The sequence below is a fragment of the Pelophylax lessonae genome (assembly GCF_965119305.1).
Source record: "Pelophylax lessonae genome assembly, chromosome: 5".
Lineage (NCBI taxonomy): Eukaryota > Metazoa > Chordata > Amphibia > Anura > Ranidae > Pelophylax > Pelophylax lessonae.
Window position 1 is genome coordinate 317,446,100 of NC_138772.1, and position 23,132 is coordinate 317,469,231.

Sequence of the window (23,132 nt, forward strand, 5' to 3'; positions counted from 1 at the left end):
CAGTGCTGAGAAAATGAACCAGAGCTGGTATACATAATTCCAACCACACATGATCTAATAAATCATACAGCAACATTAAACCGATTCAAGCATATACCCAATGTCAAAAACTTGGACAATTAGACAGCCTCTTGAAACGATCAATGATCTGAGAGATTGCATGCATCTCTGGTATAAGCATGTTGTACTAAACTCCGGCATAACAGAAGTCATTTTGTACCTACAAACCATTATATAAGACTCAAACGTGGTGTAATAAGGGTCCCAAGGTACAGGTGCCGGCCCTGCTGGGGAAGCCAAAAAGTTGTCCCCTGTACCAATAGTGGAGAAGGGCTTGAGGTGACCCATTGCAGCAAGAATGTTCTTTCTAAATATATTAAAAGATATGTTGCACCATGAAGCAGAGAAAATGACAACTAGATCCGAAACAAGAAGATGACTCTCCTTTTTTACAAATAAGAGCAGCTGCGCTAAGGAGGTGTGTAGGTGGCTAGAGCCGATCAAGTCGCTGAAGGTGGGCAGTGGAAAGATAACTTATCCACAATGCACAGAGAAGCATGAGCAGCAGGAAAATACTGTCTTTAGGCAGAGAAAGTGCGTGCAGCACATACAAGCACACACTCCCTACTGGCAGATGATGACCATTACCACCTTAAAATGGCATTAGCAAGAAGGTAAAGGGAGTCAGCTCACTATTTAGGCCAGACTAACCTTACTCACTATGAAAGTTCACAGGGAGTTACACCAGAAGCTGTGCAAAGACTCTGGACCCAGAAAATGCTCTGTGACTAACACAGTACACAAGGGTTGAAAGTGCCACCACACAAAGCCCAGTGTCTGAAGGTTACCATGCAGGCTAGCTCTGCAATCTGTGGTCCAGTAGGGTCTGTTTACACACAGGGAAAAGAGACAGGCCAATTTGCTGCTCCAGATGAGAGGTGTAATCCTGAGGACAGGTGGGACTTGGTGCTGGCCCCGGCTCGCATACGTGTGTACAACTTAGCAAAGAATTGGCTGCACACCTCCACCGGTCCAATAGATTTATTGAAACGTATAAAACTGCCACTAGGACAAGGACACAGACCATGGAAAGATTTATGCGTTTCACACTGACAATGTACTTCTTCAAAACCGTTTTTTAAGAAGCACTTTGTCAGTGTGAACAACGTCAACCTTTCCATGGTCTGTGTCTGTGTACTGGTGGCAGTTTTATACATTTTTCAATAAATCTATTTGACCGGCAGAGGTGTGCAGCCAATTTCTTTCCCAGGGGTCTGGTTACAGCCTAAAATCTGTTGCTGGGGATACACTGATCCAGATAGTTGGTTTTCAGAGATAAGCTCATTCAGCATTTTAAAGTCCTATTTAAAGATAAGAATCACCAGATATTAATTTATCTACGGTGTATACAGCATCTTTATCGAAAAAAAGTAGATAGGGTTTTACATGTTTTTTTCCCCAGAAAGCCTCTTAGGACACTAGCAAAAAACTTTGGCTTGACAATTGGCAGGGCTGTCTTGAAGAAGTATAACTTTAATTTTTTTACACCTATCCTTTTCCCCATGGGACAAAGTACCACCTGTACTTTTTTCTATTTTTCTAGATGTCCTTTAAGGTTAGCTGTGATGTCATACAAGATGCCCCCTTCCCCCTCCTGGCACAAAACAGCCTGACCACACCTTGCAATGAGATAGGCTGCCTTGACAACCATGCTTTTCTCCGGGTTCCCAGTATCTGCCGTGACAAACACCAGCAATAGATATGCAGAGGAATGAGCTGGAGACAAGCACAGCAGCCTATCTCATGCATTTACTCACTAACTAACTGAGTTATTGGGTGGCTATGCACTGAACAGGGGAGGGGGCTGTCCAACATCACAGCTTGCCTTTTAGCGCCTTAGAATAATGGGACAAAAATACATTTAGGGGAAGCGTAAGGTGTAAAGAAATTTAAAGCGGAACTTTAACCAGAACAACTTGCTTCTTGCTGGAAGCTGCCATTTTGTTGAAGCCCTGAGCCCACAAACAGCAGTAAATCATAAAGTAGAACTAAACCCATAGATTTAACGGTTTCAAAAAATAGTTACATTCTTGGAATGCCGGGATTGCTAACTGTCACATTTGCTTGTGTCCTCAACCAAAATGTCAAATCATCAAATGGCCGGTGTGATTACATGTGCAGCATCATGGCAGTTGCAGTTTAAACAGAAGCAGCGCCCTGGCTGTATAGGATAGGAAGGTTTAATTCTGCTCTTAGACTGTCAGCAGATCGGCCTCTACAAACTCAGCAGTGCCTAAAAAGGAGAGCATGTGTAGAGCAGGGTGAAATAGTGTGCTACTGGATTTTAAACAGTATAGACACTTATTTTTAATGTTTTATATAACTAAACCTGCAAATTGGGCCAACCTGAAGAAGTGATCTAGCAGGACTTCATTTTCTGACTAAAGTCCCACTTTAGGTCCCTTTCACACGGGCTTTCCAATCCGGTCCGCCTGTCAGTTTTTCTGGCAGACCGGATCAGGTGCTCCATGCGGATCAATCCCTGCTGAGCAAAACGCACTCCGTCTAGCGCACCGATCGTGTGAAAGGAGCCTTAAAGTATCCCAACCTCTTGTAGTTGGAGCATAATCCACATGTCCAAGACTCCACTATATTCCTGTGCGCTTCAACGGACAATATACAAATATTTTTATTTTAATCAGCCAGTTATGCTGGTTTATTATTAGTTTTTCATCTAGATTTATAGCAACTGATATTGGTTGGTTAAAATGTGTAGTATAGTCTCCAGTAATTAAAAATTAGCAATTGCAGTGTACCTGTTGTGTTTTGTTAAAACGATGAATCTCATCAACAAAGAGGATAGTTTTTCTTTTGAAGAGTTTAGTCTCATTTTGGGCTTGCTTGATGACCTCTCGTACATCATTGGTAGAAGCACTTGTGGCAGACAGAGTTACAAAGCGTGTATTGTTTTTGTTGGTATTTTTGGCAATTATGTGAGCCAACGTTGTCTGGAAAGCAAAAGAAAATGGCTTTAACAGACATGCAACAAAACACCTAGGGAAGAGTTTGTGTAAATGCATCTACAACAGGTAGACAAAATAATTTATTTTACAAACCAGAAGACAAACAGGTTGACATGTACCAAAAGACACAGACACTAGCAATCACAAATCAGTATTTTTTGCTAGAAAATTACTTAGAACACCGAAACATTATATATATTTTCTTAGCAAGAACCTAGAGAATAAAATGGCAGTCATTGCAATATTTTATGTCACACTGTATTTGCGCAGCGTTCTTTCAAACACAATTTTTTGGGAAAAAATACATTTCAATTGATTAAAAAAAAATAAATAAACAGTAAAGTTAGCCCAATTATTTTGTATAATGTGAAAGATGTTATGCAGAAAATTGCGAGATAATTGAGATCTTTATTCTAAGCAAAACAAAACTTGATTCTCATTATATCCAGAATCGTGCAGCTCTACTGTGGTACAGTATTATAGTAAAAATAGTTAAAGATTATTGGGGGGGGGGGAAAAATCAGCACAAGGGACATTACTTACTATAAAGTCGCTTTATTTTTTCTAGCGTGGCCGGGGTTAATAAAGCCATTCGACCTGTCATATGTACTAATCAAAAACCCTTTCTGAAGACCTCCTCCATTCAGAAGCTGTACTATAGCTTCTATGATTGAAAAATTGAAAAATTATCTATGAATGCAGGTGGCCGGCTTTTTATTTCATCCGCTCGTCCTCTATTGCAAGATTCTTGATTCATAGAAGCTATAGCACAGTTTTTATGAACAAAGGGGGTAGGCAAAAAAGACTTGATGTGAGCATGTTAACAGGTCCCTCAGTGTTATTAACCCCTTCTGCATCAGAAGATTACTTTGGGGGGGGGGGGGTGGAGGAACTGTAGGAGGACGATTTCAGCGAATGCAGCCCATAGACATGTCATTTTATTTTTTTCATTCAACCAGCAAGCTGAACGGAAAAAATGACTGGACTCCCACATGCACATATCAATGTGGATCAAGGGATCCTCCATGCTGAGATATTGTATGCACACAGCGGGGAGACTTTGCTGCCATCAATATACAATGATCAGCGATCCCAGCTATAGCTGCCGTGGCTGACCGAGCAGGAAATATCTGACAGGGCAGTTGTACACAAGTACAGGTAGATTGACTTCTATACAACCTTCCTGCCCATATATGAATTAAAATTTGTCTAGTCCCTGCTGAACCAGCCTAATTTTAATCCACATATAGCTGGCTAAAGGATCCTTTCACACTGGTATCCGCAGTTCAGTCACATTTTTGCTAAGAAAAATGACTGATAAATACTAATTTAGGTTACACCAGCTTGCACACCCGTTCTATTCATTTTACATCAGTTTGCTCTTCAGTTCACATCCATTTTTTGCATTCTATTTATTAGTTGTTGAAGAAAGGAATCATAAGTGACAAAAGTTGTTGTCTTGCATAAAAAAAAAGAACATAAATGGAATGGTCACAGACAGCATCCATTTACATCCATTCAGATCTGTCTAGGTGGATAAAACTGTTAAAAATCAGACCTGAATGAACGCAGATGTAGTCAATGTGACCCCATACAAAGAAATTAAGGGGGGGGGGGGGGGGGGGCGCTTCAGAATCTAGTAGGTCCTTATATGCTGACAACTACTGGGAGTGCAGGCAGGGAAAGAGCTCATCTCAGCTCCATAAAAGTCAATGAGGAAGAAAAAGTCCCAGGAGCCGCACATCACACAAAACCCTCATGCAAAAAGGGCAAGCAGCCTTAGCCTAGACTATGTCCAGGCCAAACCCCCGACATGTATCCCCCTGCCCACCAAGCTTAGTTACGGCTATAGGCGGGGGAGGGCGAAACATGTCAGGGCTGTGGCCAGGAAGGATTCTAGGCTGAGGCTGCCTCCACTCATTACTTGAGGGTTTTGTGTGATGTGCGGCTCCTGTGTTTTTTTTTCTTCCTCATTGACAGATTTAGTCAAGCCCATAGAAATGAATTGCTGTACGTTTTTCATCTGAAAACTGGCAGATGAAAAACAGAACACCTGTGTGAAAGGACCCTAAAGCAGCAGACAGAAACGCAACACATCTCGTTGATGGCAAGTGACGTCCCTTGTGCTGACTTTTTTATTTTTGGCTAAACTTAGGCTTTAACTTCGACCGGACAATTATAAATTGTTCCATTGTGAAGTAATTGATATTGCAGCAATTAAACAGTGCTCCATATATTGCTAGTATTTAAAAGGAACAACATAAAAACAAGTACATAAATATGAAGGGATTAGCCAGTCAAAAAAGGAAACCTGGATGTCTCATCCTAAATAAAATATCTAAGGACATGGCGTGCAATAAACACTTGCAGAGTATCACAGACACTGCCAGATCATGCCTCACACCTATTCTAGTTTCTTAAGCTGTCTGGGCCATCTTGTCCCTCTATGAACATTTATTTGAAGGACCACTCTTGCAAATGTTTAATGAGCATGCCTCTTCTGATATAGCAATACGGATCATACACATGCTTTAGGTGAACAGACACAGCTCTGTCAGTTCTACAATGCTAATAGGATAAGTGCATTAAAAGGAATGAAAAATTGCATCGCCAGCTGTATGATAAAAACTACATAAACCAATATTTTAGTTTTGCATCTAAAAACAGGAATTTAAAGAGAAAATATACTGTGGGTGTTATTCAATCTAACGTAAAGAAAATGCAAACTGATTGACTCAAGAATATTAAGCAGCTGGAAGCTCATTTTTATTATTTCACTTTTATTTTTTCTAGTTTTTATGTCTTACTTCACATAATTTCAAGATTAATGATTACCAGCTTTAAATCGTTATTCAAAAAAAAAACGGAATTTTTGTATAATCTTACCTGTAAAATTCCTTTCTCTGAGTCCATCAAGAATATCCCGGTGTAAAAAAAGGAGGGGGGGGGTTGGAGGACTATTGCCCCAAGGTCCAGATACAGGCAAGCAAAGGGCCACATCTGGCCCCTGGGCCTAAGTTTGGAGACCACTGGTATAAATAATTTTCCTGTAATTGACCTTTGGCCAGCCCACTAACCCATGGGTGCTCAACCTGTGCCCCTCAAGCTGTTGCAGTACTACAAGTCCCATGAGGCATTGCAAGCATGACTCCCAAAGGCATGAAATATGATGGAACTTGTAGTTCCAAAAAAGCTGGAGGGCTGCAGGTTGAGCACCCCTGCGCTAAGCCTTCCTTGAAGCTGTCCACCTAGATACCAACATAAATTTTGAAAGGCAGGCAAGGGCAGGTCCCAGCACACCTCCTGAGCCAGCCAATTGGTCAGTGAGGCAGACTAATTAATTAAAGAATGAAAAGAGAAGTTTGGGAAACAGAGGGGCAGAGGCAGGCTCAACTTTTGCAGGAAAAAGTAATAATTGCAAAGAACCTCAACTGCATTTTTCAATATACAGAAGTTAACCGTGGCCTTAGTTTTGGACACGTTTAGTTTCATTCTTTTTTGCATCTAAATTACTGTTCAATTCAAGCCAAAATGACAGTCAACTTCTTTAGAAATGCACGTGAATATCCTTTTTTTCTGATGTCTGCTCAGATTCCACAGTTGGCTCATCTATCTAGGTGATAAATTCCAATTTAAAAACCCAAGCAAAGGTTACCAGCACTACCAATACTTCTCATATCCGATCACCGTTAGGACATCGGATGAATGTCAAAACAACGCAGGAGTTCTATGCATGTCGAGGATGGAATTACGCCCAGTGCACTAAGTCTGTATGGGCCAAAATGCTAAACTGATACTATCCGCATCACTCTGCTCTAATATAATCTCTTCCCTGCCCTCGGAGCATTCTCCTGCACCTGTCTTTATTTATTCTAGGTTATGTGGGCCCCCTGGGCCCTCTCCATCTAGGTTTTCTCAACCTCAAAAATGAGACGAGGAACCACAGGAATCTGGGGGTGGCTGGCACAAAAGCAACACTGTGGGGTAGAAGCATTTACGGGAATGTGCTAACAATAAATAATCCTGCCTATCTGCTAAATGGCAAACAACATTAATCTCTCACCATAAGATGCTTTCTGAAGAGACTGTGGGTCATCTTTCTGTACACATGCCCATGTTTTCTTTGTCATTTCTACTGTACATGTAAAAATATTGGCATGTTTTTTGCTAGCACACTATACAAGTTGCATGCTTATCATTCACATGAGAAACAACCGAAAACTTCTGCCATTTAGGCTCCATTCACACCTAAACATATAATTTCAGGCGTTTTTTGGGGCTTTTTTAGGTGTTTTTTCAGGCGTTATTTTCTGGCTTTTTTCAGGAGTTTTTTGCAGGTGTTTGGAGGCAGGCATTGACAGCTAACAAAAACGCTTGTAATCTGCCAAAAGAGAAGCTCATGTACTTTTTTGAGCTTCAGGCGTTTTGCTTCGGGCGACAAAATGCTCAGAAGTGAACAAGGGCAATTGAAATGAATGGATTTTGCTTGTTGGGTATTTTGAGACTTCAGAGATGAGCGTTTTATGAGCTGAAATACGCTCAGGTGTGAACAGGGCCTTAAGGGTGATTACACATGTTCGCAGACAAACTCAAGGTACATTTTCAAAGTGTTTGTGAGCATTGAATATGTGACCCCAGTGGAGGAAAGCCCTTAAGCCTCGTACACACGTACCGATTGTCGGCCGTAAATATTCGGCCGAGGACCGATCGGCCGATTGTAGGCTTGTTAGTATGATGCTTCCGACAGCCGACAGCGCACTTTCGGCCGAAAAGAATCTGTCGTGCAGGCATTAAAATTTTTGTAGGCCAACACCAGAACGGCCGATTGTTCGCCAGTCAGTACAGAATTCGGCCGACAATCAGCAGATTTGCAAGACTGGGCATGCTCAGAGAAGAAAAAAGACAGGGAAAGTTAACCATCACATGACATAACTTCTGCAGTCGGCTGTTGTTGGCCGACAAAATTCGTGTGCAGTCTTTTGCATTTTTCAGTGGACAGGACAGCCCTGGACAAAAGACGGCCGATCGGTCGGCCGACGATCGGTACGTGTGTACGAGGCATTACACTTATTGCATTTTGGAACTCACCTGCTGTTCTTTGGATGTGAATCCACTGCAGCAGCAGCCTGCTGGTAAGATACAGGAGCCATCATTGGATGATAGGAATCTGTTGCAACAGTAAAGGTGGCCAAACCTGTGGGGACCTCTTGTGGAACCAGAACCCTGCTTACAAAACGCTGTCTTTGGGGGGACGTGGCTAGCGCTGGAGCCGGACGGATGCGTAGCATGAGAGCTCTGCTGCTGACCCGGAATTAGAAGTCCCAAGCGACGGCAGGAGGCCTTCTTAATCAGACTGGACAGTGCGGGCAGACACCCGACATCAGTGCCGACATGCCGAGGAGGAAGAAAGAGCAGGCATGGCCGTGCAAGTTAACCTCCTTCTAAATGCAGACCGAAGGTGGGGGAATCCAAGATGGCGCCGGGTTCCCCTTCCTCACCACCAGGCAGTGTGAATTCCCCTCCAGGAGCAGACAACGGAGCTCCATCTGCACATAAATCTATGCGGACCCCCTTATCTCCGTCAGCATCTACCCCCCTGAATGGCAGCCCGGTTAAATCAAGGCCCAGGCTGGAGGATCCTGCAGCTTCTCCAGGTGAGACGTACAGCCCTGACTTTTTAAACAGCACCAGGGAGCTCCCTGACTCCATATTGTCATTTACTACCGCTAATCAGCCTTTAATGGATACAACAATGAAAGATATGCTGGTCTCTCCCATGGGTTCTATCCATTTGGACATACTACAGTTAACTAAACATTTTACCACAGAGATTAACTCCCTGGGCAATAGGGTGGATCACATAGAGACTAAAATGGATGAATTCGCACATACCATTAAGGACCTCATTGACGCTCAGGAAGATCAATCTGGGGTGCAAAACTGGATTAAAGCAAAACTTGCTGATTTGGGAGATAGATACAGACAAAACAATTTAAAAATTCGGGGCATACCAGAATCTGTGCAGGTGCAGAGTTTGCACCCATATGTGCTAGATATGTTCAAGGCCATACTGCCAGAGGTATCTGATACAGACTTGACAATTGACAGGATCCATCGCATCCCTAAACCGTCTTTTCTTCCGGAAAAGGTACCCCATGATGTACTCTTGCGGGTGCATTTCTTCCATATAAAGGATCAGCTGATGGAAATCTCCCGCAACCAGGGCTCATTACCTTCACCATATAATAACGTCCAATTTTTTGCAGATTTCTCGCAGTATACCATGCAGCTGCGGAAAAAATTTACCACCATTACCAAAGCTCTGAGGAACCATTCTATTACCCTTCAAATGGGGCAATCCCATGAAGCTCCTGGTAACCAAAGACGGTAAAACTCAGGTGATAACCTCTCTAGAAACGGGACTTCAACCCCTGAAAATTTGCGATAACATCCCTGACCGTCCCCCTCAGGTTCATCACCGCTCTGTCTCCTCGAACTGAGCTGAGATGTGACCAAGTGTTGTCTACATCTTCAGGTCGCTTCGCCAGTGCCTCCTGTTCCTTCATCACCTTATCTCTGGCCGGGGAGCAGGGAGGCGGCCTTAGCCAGTAGACCGTTTCCCCCAACTACTGGAGCAGTTAAGTTCCTAACTGCAACCGGATCTATGATGCACTCTTAATGACTTGTTTTGTTTTCCTTTTATTTTACATATGTTTCTCCATTTTGTTCTATCCCACAGGGAGTCTACCTAGTTGCTGCGGTGGATCACCAGGAGTCTCTGTCTTGGAGTCTGCTCTCATACGGTGCCTGGTTCGCATATCGGATTCTCTAAATGGGACTACAAGTTCTCTAACAAAATCCACATCGTGTTCCTACTCATACAAACATATCACTACGGCTCTTTAAAACACTAGGGGTTTGAAATCACCCCACTAAGCGTCGTTCACTTTGGACTGAGTCCGCAAGACACAAAGCATCTTGTGCGTGCAGGAGACCAATTTTCATCAGGAACACACCCCACAGTGTTCTCACAGGAGTTATCCCCACATCTTTTTGGCGTCTACATGTGAAAAAAAAGGAGGGGTGATGATAGCGTTGCGAGACACTTTTTCTTTTCACTTGATTGCCAAATTGGAGGATTCGTCAGGCAGATTTCTTATCCTCATTGGAAATTTCAATTCTACTAGACACACAATAGTCAATCTGTATGCCCCTAACAACCACCAGGTACGCTTTCTCAGAAAGCTGCACAAGAAAGTGGACTTAAACAGGGGTCAGTGATTTTTTGTGGAGACTTCAACGGTTTACCTAACCCCACGGTGGACTCTACAGCCTCTCGCAGGCGTCACACAAAATTTGCTACAAACCTTACTACATGACCCTGATCGGTATGACTCTTGGCGGTGTCTGCACACAACCGAGAGGGATTATACATACTTCTCAGTGTCCCACAACTCCTAATCGAGACTGGACCTTTTCCTGACGACCAAATGGCTACTACAAAAATTACAATCAGTGGAGATTGGGGTCATAACATGGTCAGACCATGCTCCTGTGGTTCTGACGTTGGTAGACTCTCTTGCCCCTCGCTCCACTTTCAGCGGAGATTGAGGTCATAACATGGTCAGACCACGCTCCTGTGGTTCTGACGTTGGTAGACTCGCTTGCCCCCTCGCTCCGCTTTCATGTAGCGGGTGAACCAGTCTCTACTATATAAACAGGATACTAGAAGTGTCTTGGAAGATGGTCTAATACTTTAAGAACAATGCAGGTTCCGTATCGGACCCATGTGTTTTGTGAAGCGCTCATAAATCTTTCATGAGAGGTTTATTTATATAGTTGGGTTCAAGGGTTAAGAGGGCTAGGCAGCAGCATCTGGGTGCATTGTTAGCCGAGATAAAATCAATGGAAACCCAGGAAAAAAACAGTCCATCCCCCACACTGAATACACTTTTATCCTCACTTAGATGCCAACTTCACAATTTCCTTATTGGATCACATGATAAAATTATCAGGCGTTTGAAAATGTCTCACTATACTAGCGGTAACGAGGCTGGTAAGCTCTTAGCCCCGAAACTGCAGGGTCTTAGGCACAAAGTCAAAATAGGCTGTATTCACCACCATGCTCCAGGTCCAGATGGTTATAGTGGGGAATACTTCAAATCATTCCACAACATACAGTACAGACCAAAAGTTTGGACACACATTCTCATTCAAAGAGTTTTCTTTATTTTCATGACTATGAAAATTGTAGAGTCACACTTCAAGAGGTAGTCACCTGAAATGGTTTTCACTTCACAGGTGTGCGCTGTCAGGTTAAATAAGTGTGATTTCTTGCCTTATAAATGGGGTTGAGACCATCAGTTGTGTTGTGCAGAAGTCAGGTGGATACACAGCTGATAGTCCTACTGAATAGACTGTTAGAATTTGTATTATGGCAAGAAAAAAGCAGCTAAGTACAGGAAAACGAGTGGCCATCATTACTTTAAGAAATGAAGGTCAGTCAGTCTGAAAAATTGGGAAAACTTTGAAAGTGCCCCCAAGTGCAGTCACAAAAACCATCAAGCGCTACAAAGAAACTGGCTGACATGCGGACTGCCCCAGGAAAGGAAGACCAAGAGTCACCTCTGCTGCGGAGGATAAGTTCATCCGAATCACCAGCCTCAGAAATCGCAGGTTAACAGCAGCTCAGATTAGAGACCAGGTCAATGGCACACGGAGTTCTAGCAGCAGACACATCTCTAGAACAACTGTTAAGAGGAGACTGTGTGAATCAGGCCTTCATGGTAGAATATCTGCTAGGAAACCACTGCTAAAGAAAGGCAACAAGCAGAAGAGACTTGTTTGGGCTAAGGAACACAGGGAATGGACATTAGACCAGTGGAAATTTGTGCTTTGGTCTGATGAGTCCTAATTTGAGATCTTTGGTTCCAACCACCGTGTCTTTGTGCGACGCAGAACAGGTGAACGGATGGACTCTACATGCCTGGTTCCCACCGTGAAGCATGGAGGAGGAGGTGAGATGGTGTGGGGGTGCTTTGCTGGTGACACTGTTGGGGATTTATTCAAAATTGAAGGCATACTGGACCAGCATGGCTACCACAGCATCTTGCAGCAGCATGCTATTCCATCCGGTTTGCGTTTAGTTGGACCATCATTTATTTTTCAACAGGACAATGACCCCAAACACACCTCCAGGCTGTGTAAGGGCTATTTTACCAAGAAGGAGAGTGATGGGGTGCTGCGCCAGATGACCTGGCCTCCTAAGTCACCGGACCTGAACCCAATCGAGATGGTTTGGGGTGAGCTGGACAGCAGAGTGAAGGCAAAAGGGCCAACAAGTGCTAAGCATCTCTGGGAACTCCTTCAAGACTGTTGGAAGACCATTTCAGGTGACTACCTCTTGAAGTGTGACTCTACAATTTTCATAGTCATGAAAATAAAGAAAACTCTTTGAATGAGAAGGTGTGTCCAAACTTTTGGTCTGTACTGTACTCTCTTCATACATTTAAACAGCTGCTGCCTCGTCCTCTTTCCCCCACGAAATGTTAACAGCATTGATTATAACGTTATCAAAGCCAGGTAAGCCGCCAGATCTGCCTCAGAACTTCTGACCCATCTCACTGTTAAATGTCGATGTAAAGCTGTATGCCAAACTGTTAGCTGTTCGCCTAGCTGAGGTTTTGCCGACTTTGGTCCACACGGATCAGGCCGGGTTTATAAAAAAGGTACACAATCGGCTAATGCCACCAGAAGGGTGATCGATATTATCCACTCCACACAGGTATCTAAAACTCCCTCTGTGCTCCTGGCCTTAGACGTGGAGAAGGCATTTGATCGCATACATTGGAGGTACTTGCTAAGGGTTTTTCAGAGGTTTGATTTCCATGGCCACATTCTTACAGCCATCTTGACTTTGTATTCATCCCCTCTGCCCAGGTGTTTTCGGGAACCCCGCTTTCTAGGCCGTTTAACATCACTAACGTCACACATCAGGGGTGCCCACTGTCCCCCCTGATATTTAATTTATTGATGGAACCTCTGGCCACATATATAAGGTCGCATTCGGGGATAAGGGGAATCAAGGTGGGAGACCGATCACATGTCATAGGCATGTCCGTCGATGACATTTTAATGTTATCTGATGTCGAGACATCCATTAAGGAGGTTGATGTTGCCCTATTGTTGTTTCAGGATGTTTCCTATTATAGGGTGAATGCCACCAAGTCTTATATTCTTGATCTGGAGGTGGCCTCCGAGACTAAAGCAGGAGTAGAGAGAATATTCCCATTTCATAGGGCAGCAGATGGGATTAGTTACCTAGGAATTATACTTAATAAAACTACCAATCTATTATTCCAAACTAATTACCTCCCATTCGTGGCAACATGGCTGGCCACAAGCTGCTTCAAATCTCTTAAGTGGAATTGTTCTGGCTGGGTAGGCTTGCAGCCTTTAAAATGATACTCTTACTGAGGCTTCTCTATTTATTTTGAACCCTTCCCATAGTTGTTCCGATAACCTATCTAGCTAAATTACAGGGGATGGTAAATAGACTATTATGGCAAAACAAGCGGTCCCGTTGTGCCTTTAGTAAGCTAACCAAACAGAGGAAGGCCGGAGGCCTGGGTCACGTGAATCTCAGGAACTATTACTTGGCATCTATTTTGACCCAAATGAGAACTTAGTTCATTCATCTTAATGAATCTTCGTGGGCGACCGTGGAAGCTGCATTAGTGCCGGGGAAAAACCTTCAGGTGTTTCTGTTGTCACAACAGTTTAAAAAATGCGCCCCAACTAACCTTCCCCCAACAGTTCTAGCGGCCTTTAAGGCATGGAGTTATACAAGCTCCATTGAGTATAGTGAGTATAGTGGACCTACAGCTAATATTCCCATCCCGTTGGAAGTCTACTCTCTCGTAGTTCCCAATATTAATCTCAAACCGTGGCTAGATGGGGGCATTAGAACTATCCAATGTCTATTTAACTCTGGTAAACTCAAGTCATTCTCATCCCATCAAGAAGAAATTAAAAGGGAATACTACACTTATTTCCAAATCTCTTCTCTAATGAGACAATGCTCCAGTGCCACTTGCTCCATACCGTGTAGAATTACGGTTTTCTTGAGCAACCCTAGGGTAAACGCGAAAGGCATCTCCCTCATTTATGCTCAACTAGGTGAGAAGTCTGTCTTTACGCTGTCCAACTCTCACCTGGCCTGGAAATCTAATTTAGACCTGTCTCCATCCGCGGAACAATGGCAACAAGCTACCTCAGCAACTTATGCATACTCCAGAAATGCAGGGATGTGGGAAATGATGCACAAAATAGTCTTCCGTTAATATATGACACAGTTTCCTATATCTAAAATCTCAGGTTTCAAACCTGTGTTGGCGAGATTGTGGGCAAGTAGGCACATTACCACACCTTTATGGTCCTGTAAACACCTGGCTAGGTTTTGGCCTCCGCATCTCTGAAATAATTAAACTACAATTGCAAGCTTCCCCTGGCTTGGCATTGCTGAACTTGGGAATTGATGAGGTCCCCTACCCTTTGAAAAATCACCCATTTCAATCTATGCGGCTTAAAGAATAAGTTCCCCTTTGGGAACATGTAACATGTTCCCAATGCTGCAGCCACTGTGCGATTCTCTTCCCCCCCCCCCCCCCCCCCCCGCGCGACAAAAGCACGGGGAGATATTCTATGTACAGGCTGTCACTTTTTTTTTTAAATCAGAGCCAATCACGGCCAAGTCATTTATTTACACAGCTCTGTGTGTGAATGAATTACAAGCCCCGACATCCTTTGCAGTTGTTGGCTTGTAGCTTTTAATGAACTACCACAGCCCCGTAGAGTGCCGTGATAGATTGTAGATTCTTCCTGTCAGATTGTATCTGCTTGTCTGTACGGGATGTACGGGCACACAGATACTCTGACAGATCTGGAGGAGACCTGCATGGCACCAGCGATTTGCTGATCACTGGCGCAATGCTTTAAAGGCTCCCAAAAAAAAATACAAAATAAATACACATTTTTTTTAACCTGCAAAAAAGTTAACTTAAGTTGCAGCGACTTTGAAAAGGTTCCTGCACTATTTTGATGCAACTTTCTTGCAGCCTGAGTGCCAGAGAGTGTAAAGTTGCAAGAAAATCGCACTCCAAAGTCTCATTGGAAATCTCGTCACTTTGGAGTCGCACTAGTGTGAACTGAGCATTAAAGTGGATCTGTTTCTTTGCCTTGCATGGGTACAGCACAGCAATTCGTACAGTGTAAGTTCACCTTTACAGAGAATCTGTAAGGTGACCTTATACTGGATCCCCGTCCTGCTATTCCAGACTGCTGCCATCCCTCGCTGTCAGACACCAAAAAGACAATTCAGTGATTCGGGGATCTGAAACCCCCATGGCTTAAACTCGTGTCCGTATTGTTTAGCCAGCACGGACTGCAAAGATTCTAATTGGCCAGCATTGTCACATGGATGGCGCTGACTAATCAGAAGCCTTCTAGTCCGTACTGTCAGCACTGTGCGGAGAGAAAGCCGCAGGGATTTCACATCCCTGGACCAGTGAAGCAGCTTTTCGGTGTCTGACAGTGGGAGCAGGGGGGGTGGGGAGGGGGTCCAGTGTAAGGTCACCTTACAGATTTTCTGCAAAAAGGTGAACTTACTCCTTAAGCACCAGTTAAGTGACTTTATATTGGATGATGAGGTCAACGGTCTGCTGCAGGCAGGAGAAAACATTTCCTCAGTCTCTATTCCCCCAGTGACCAGATTGACATTTTGAATCCTTGTAAGTCAAGATGCTGGAGCTTCATGTCTGTTTCAGACATTTTTTTATTAACAGCTAAGAACAACAAAGGCACCAGGATTTGGTTATGTCCTAGAATAGGAAGTAGAAGATGAGCCTGGAAAATCCCTAAACACATGGCTCATCTTCCTGGAAAGAAAAGCAGATGAAGGCATCGTCAGGGGGAACACTGTGATCTTGGCAAGGAGGAAAAAATATGTACACTTATACATTATTTAAAACGCTGAACTTTAAACGGATCCACCTACCCCCATTAAAAAAAACATCTACGCTGATTAAATGTATTTAGGGGAACCATTAGACTTACATAGAGGAACGCACTTCTTTCTTTGGTAAATTCCCATTGTTTGGTCCTGCCCGTGCTCAGTATCCCGCTTCACTATTTTTATTTTCAGTCATCAGTGGCCAGTTTTTTTTCCTATTCTCTGTGCTAGCCCTCAAATGACATATTAACCAGATCTCTCATCTCCCCTGAGCCTTTCAACCAAAATCTTATGAGGGTTCAATAATCTTGAAGATTACTCCCAAGATCTCCCTGGAATAAACTGGTGACACAGCCTTCCCCAAGGGCAGCTGAAAGGCACTGGCTACATCACCAGTGCCTAAGAAATTAGGAAATAAAATACATAAAAAGAGAAAGCTCACAAAGAATGCTTTATTTTACATTTGCATGCAACTGAATTACAGTTGAGCATGCAGACTTGCATGTAGCTGTGGATTTTAATTTATGGAGGGAAAGGTCTGCTTTAAAAGACAATGACACTTTCACACAAATTGCACTTATGATTTTTGCCTCCTGCGAGCAAATAAAATTTCCCATCCGGTAAAATGATCTCTGGGTTGCCCATGTCTGTGCAGTAGTTCACCACAAACTTCTACATGAAAAAATATCTCTGATGGTGGGTGTACTCAGTCTGTACAGTCCCCAAGTTACAAACATCTGATTTTGAAATGGAGGGAGACAACAGGAAGTGAGATTTAATCTAGCCCTAGGAAGAAAAATTCTCTCCTGTAAGTGTTGTCATGGGAAAAAGGTGTCTCCACTGAAACGTTATCCCCAATCCTTGCTTCCACAACAACACAACATTTTTAAAATCAGATTGTCATAGGGACAGAAAGTGAGGTGAAATCTTCTGAATAGGCGCACAGACAGCAAAACAAACATTACAGGGGGATAACCCTTCCCTATGCTATCCAGAAAGCGTAAAAAAAAAAAAAATTTGGCTTAAAAAAATGTACCTGTTCCGACTTAAATACAAATTCAACTTAAGAACAAACCTACAGACCCAATCTTGTTTGTAACCCGGGGACTGCCTGTACTTAGTAAAATATGGAAGCTGTCATTTCTGTCCTTTTCTATAAAAATTACCTGACTGTCTGCGACTTCAATACTGACTTAGATTTAGAATGCAGAATCCAGAACATGATGTCACAATTTGTAATTTGCATACTTATTCCAAGTTATTGAGGCCAATTACCTAAAATAGTATAGCATTCTCACTTTGTAAGGGGGCTTTCACTTATCTTAGTAAATGTGGTAAAAATGTATTTGTTAAAGAATGCCCAATCACTTGCAAAGAAAAAAACTTTTGAAAACCGACAGAAGTTAGCACAACTTGCCCTTATTCAATAAACTAAGTAAAAGTTCATTTTGCCAAGTAAAAATGCTCTACTCCTTTCGTAAATGAGCCAAAATGACCTTCTTATTTTGCTAGAGAACCTTATTAAACCTGTCTGCAGAAAAATATTGACTTTATTTGGCTGTGAAAATGTAACAGTTGTCATCCTTATCCTTACCTCAGTACATTCTACCAGCTAAACTGTCTCATAGTGCCCTCTACAGACTAAACCAAATAATGCATTTATAAAAAAAAACTGCGCTATAAAATAAGTATTCAAATACAGCACTATATATAATATACAGTATCTCACAAAAGTGAGTACACCCCTCACATTTTTGTAAATATGTTGTTATATCTTTTCATGTGACAATACTGAAGAATTGGCACTTTGCTACAATGTAAAGTAGTAAGTGTACAGCTTGTATAACAGTGTAAATGTTCTGTCCCCTCAAAATAACTCAACTCACAGCCATTAATGTCTAAACAGCTGGCAACAAAATTGAGTACACCCCTAAGTGAAAATGTCCAAATTGGACCCAATTAGCCATTTACCCCCCCTGATGTCATGTGACTCATTAGTGTTACAAGGTCTCAGGTGTGAATGGGGAGCAGGTGTGCTAAATTTGGGGTTATCGCTCTCACTCACTGGTCACTGGAAGTTCAACATGGCACCTCATGGCAAAGAACTCACTGAGGATCTAAAAAAAAGAATAGTTGCTCTACATGAAGATGGCCTAGGCCAGTGATGGCAAACCTTGGCACTCCAGATGTTTTGGAACTACTTTTCCCATGATGCTCATGCATTCTGCAGTGTAGTTGAGGATCATGGGATCATGGGTTCGCCATCACTGGCCTAGGCTATAAGAAGATTGCCAAGACCCTAAAACTGAGCTGCAGCACAGTGGCCAAGACCATACAACGGTTTAACAGGACTGGTTCCACTCAGAACAGGCCTCGCCGTGGTCAAAGAAGTTGTGTGAACGTGCCCAGCATCTAATCCTGAGGTTGTCTTTGGGAAATAAGACATATGAGTGCTGCCAGCATTGCTGCAGAGGTTGAAGGGTGGGGGGTCAGCCTGTCAGTGCTCAGACCAAACGCCGCACACTGTATCAAATTTGTATGCATGGCTGTCGTCCCAGAAGGAAGCCTCTTCTAAAGATGATGCACAAGAAAGCCCTCAGTTTGCTGAAGACAAGCAGACTAAGGACATGGATTACTGGAACCATGTCCTGTGGTCTGATGAGACCAAGATAAACTTTTTTGGTTCAGATGGTGCCAAGCGTGTGTGGCGGCAACCAGGTGAGGAGTACAAAGACAAGTGTGTCTTGCCTACAGTCAGGCATGGTGGTGGGAGTGTCATGGCCTGGGGCTGTATAAGTGCTGCTGGCACTGGGGAGCTACAGTTCATTGAGGGAACCATGTATGCCAACATCTACTGTGACATACTGAAGCAAAGCATGGATCCCCTCCTTTCGGTGACTGGGCCGCAGAGCAGAATTCCAACATGATAACGATCCCAAACACACCTCCAAGACAACCACTGCCTTGCTAAAGAAGCTGAGGGTAAAGGTGATGGACTGGCCAAGCCTGTCTCCAGACCTAAACCCTATTGAGCATCCTCAAATGGAAGGTGGATGAGCGCAAGGGCTCTAACATCCACCAGCTCCCTGATGTCGTCACGGAGGAGTGGAAGAGGACTCCAGTGGCAACCTGTGAAGCTCTGGTGAACTCCATACCCAAGAGGGTTAAGGCAGTGCTGGGAAAAAATATTGGACACTTTGGGCAATTTGGCCATTTTCACTTGGGTGTGTACTCACTTTTGTTGCCAGCGGTTTAGACATTAATGGCTGTGTGTTGAGTTATTTTGAGGGGACAGCAAATTTACACTGTTAGGGCCCTTTCACACGGGCGCTCCGTCTTCTGAAGACATCATACGCTCTGACGAAACGCGCATCAGGTGGAACGCACGCCGCTAGCCCGGAAGTCAACTGGAACGCAATCCGGTAGTTACCGCTCTCCACGCTACAGACAGCACAGCAGCGGGCACGGAATTAGCGTGTTTTATCTTTATGATTGCAATTGTTTGATTGGAAACTTCAATAAATATTTTTTAAACGGTACTGCACCATCTGGAGCTTATGTTTTTTCCCTAACTGCACTCGGAGGACCTTATCTGCCAGGAGGGGGATTTTGGTCTATGGGGAACACAGCCCAGCAGTTGCCATTCCTTTGACCAGGAAGGTCATAAAGCGCTATTGGTTTCTCTGCCGTAAGGCAATTGGGACCCATCATATCTGGTGAGTTTACATCCTACCCCTCCCTGAAGTCACTTCTCATGATTAGATTTTTGGACCATTGGAGGATCTGAGCACTCGCACTTTTCCTTGCACTCTAGTGGATGATTTGTCACTAATGCCCAGTACACACGATCCGAAAATCGGGCAACGTTCCATCCGTTATTTTTCGTATTCTAGCAGCTCTCAATAATATTCGCTTAAAGGGAGAGGTTACTCATGATTAGGCTTGTGACGGTATCAGATTTTCATGCTGCGATTAATTGATTAAGGTTTTGCCACGGTATACGGTATTATCACGGTATTCTATTATTAAATTTAAATTATTAAATTTCCACCTCACTTCAATTTCATTGCTGAATTTAGGGGCTTTGGTTCACTTATGCACATTATTATATAGTCAGTCAGTACAGACTCTGTGAACCAGGCCTAAAATAGGTCATCAAGCAGTGTCTGGCCTAACTGGTGATAACTGGTCCTGGCGCTCGGCTCCGATCCGATGGCCTGGTCATTAAGAGGGCAAATCCTTGTGGTCAAGAAGTGGTTAAACCTGAAGGAGGTGTTGTTTATAAATTACTTTACTATTGCTTTAGGCCTGGTTCACATGTATGCGGGTTGGTGGTTCACATGTATGCGGGTTGGCGGTTCACATGTATGCGGGTTGGTGGTTCACATGTATGCGGGTTGGCGGCCCACATTTGCACAGGCATAGCAATCCATTGATTTGAACGGGCTGCTATGCCCTCATTTTCCGCAGAAAAAAGGTGCATGCAGCATTTTTTTAAAATTCAGTGGCCTTGAAATCCATCCTACTTTTGCACCATGCGACTAACCTGCAGTTACTGCTCTGGCAAGCTTTCTGCATTTTTTGTATACGTGGGCACGGCATTTAAAAACAGTTTGCATGTGCAGCAACGGCAGGTAAGTCGCATGGTGCAAAAGAAGGATGGATTTCATGGCCACTGCATTTTTTTAAATTCTGCATGCACCTTTTTTCAGCTGAAAACGCAGGCATAGCAGCCCAAGCCCATTCACATCAATGGGCTGCTATGCCTGTGCAAATGTGGGCCCCCAACCCGCATACATGTGAACCGCCAACCTGCATACATGTGAACCAGGCCTAAAGCAATAGTAAAGTCATTAATAGATAAAAACACCGGTCCTCCTGCAGGTTTAACCACTTCTGGATCGCAAGGATTTGCCCCTTTAAAGACCAGGCCATCGGATCAGAGCGCCAGGACCAGTCATCACCAGGTAGGCCAGACACTGCTTGATGGCTATATAATAATGTAATGTGGGCTGCTATGCGTGTGTGTGTGTATATATATATATATATATATATATATATATATAATATATTAGAGCTGCACGGTTCTGGCCAAAATGAGAATCACGATTTTTTTAGCTTGGAATAAAGATCCTCTGTGTAACAAAAAAAAAAAATTGGGATAACTTTACTGTTACGTTTTTTTTTTATTCATTCATTAAAGTCTATTAATTGCGTTTGAAAGACTGCTGCGCAAATACAGTGTGACATAAAATATTACAACAATCGCCATTTTTTTCTGTAGGGTCTCTGCTAAAAAAATATATAAAATGTTTGGGGGTTCTAAGTACTTTTCTAGCAAAAAAAACTGATTTTAACTTGCAAGCAACAAATGTCAGAAAAAGATCCAGTCTTTAAGAGGTTAAACTTCCTTTCTCCCTGGCAGAGGGAAGGAAAAGATACAAATGTAATCATTTTTGTTTATAGTTAGGAGACTTAATGCTGAAAGGTGTTAGCTGAGTGAGTGAATGAGTCATCCAGCTCACTGAAATGTATCAATTCACAAGTCAGACCCAGGGCAGATAAACTCGGTATTTTAAAAATGCCACAATAACAATACCGTGGCTATGCAATACCGCGATATATCGAATTACCGAAAACCGGCATATGTCTACTCATGATACGAATTTTCTCGGACGATAATTCTTAGCTTCCGGTATGCGTAACCACGCTGTAGCGTGTGAGGGGAAAATTATGTCTACTGCTCATGCGCTGTCTACTGCTCACCATTTTTTTCGGACGAACAACATACGGATAATACGATTATCGTACGATGTGTTATAATACGATCAAAATTTTTATGCTTGCACGACCGGATAATATCGGGTGAACTGTCGTGATCGCTTCTCGTAAGCTGTGTACTAACGATCCGATTATCGTCCGATCCTTTCACAAGCGTTAATTTTCGTCCGATTTTCGGATCGTGTGTACGGGCCATTAGTCACCTATGAACAATTTATGGGCTTCACTTGGCACTATTACACATTTTTATGACACCATTGTTATTTATTAATATATTTATACTGTGCTTAATTTATGGGTTTAGATTTTATATAATACTTATTATATTTTTTTAACCATAATTTATATCTCTATTTGATCCTGCCAGCAAGCGCTATATAATCCCATCTACTTTTGTTTTTTTTTTTTAATCATTTCCTCTTTTTACTATAGCAGCTGCTATTTTTAATATATTTATTAGTTTAGATATCTGTTTAATTAGGCGTTCCTAGGCGCGAAGAATATATTCTCTGCAATATATATACTTAGGTTAATTTAATTACCAATGGTATTTGTATTATGCAGCATGAGGGGGTTAATGTATTGTCACTGCTGGTCACTGATGCATTAGTGACCAACCAGTGGCAGTTAATTAACCCCTTTGTGCTGCATTAGAGCAACCAGTATCAGTGTTAATTAACACTGGTTGCACTGATACTGGTTGTACTAATGCAGCACAAAGGGGTTAATTAACTGCCACTAGTTGGTCACTAATGCAGCAGTGACAATACATTAACCCCCTCATGCTGCATATTACTAATACCAATGGTAAGCTCGCCTCAGCGTCCCTCTCCTACTCACTCGGCTCCTCCGGTGTCCATTATTCAAAAGACGCGCCTCTGGCCGCCCGCCCGCCTCCCGGTGATGTCACTACTACTACGATCTGTACATGAATGAACTGACACACCGGGCGGGAGGGAGGGCGGGCGAGCGGCCGCTAATAGCTGTCACTATGTGAGCCTTCACTTCACTTCCCTGTCAGCGGCACGATGTACATGAATTAACTGACACTCCGGGCGGGGGGAGCGGCCGCTAATAGATATAACTATGTGATCCTTCACTTCCCTGTCAGCGGGACTGTGTGTGAATGAACTGACCTGACACCGGGCGGGAGGGCGGGGGGAGCGGCCGCTAATAACTATAACTATGTGAGCCTTCACTTCCCTGTCAGAGGAGATACATGCCTCAGGTACCCACAGAGCCCTTAGACCACGTAATTTGTCTTCTGATCTACCCAGAGATGTCTTGTGCCGCCTGCATTATTACGAGGACAAAAACGC

The 23,132-nt window shown here is 43.2% G+C and overlaps 1 protein-coding gene across 1 annotated transcript in view; it reads right to left on the reverse strand.

The window, feature by feature from the left end:
• WRNIP1 (WRN helicase interacting protein 1) overlaps positions 1 to 23,132 on the reverse strand; it is a 202,014-nt gene that overhangs the window by 168,309 nt on the left and 10,573 nt on the right. Inside the window, exon 2 of the mRNA XM_082258763.1 lies at positions 2,817 to 3,008. Within this exon, the coding sequence (XP_082114889.1) occupies positions 2,817 to 3,008 (192 nt within the window). The remainder of the gene's footprint in view (positions 1 to 2,816; positions 3,009 to 23,132) is intronic.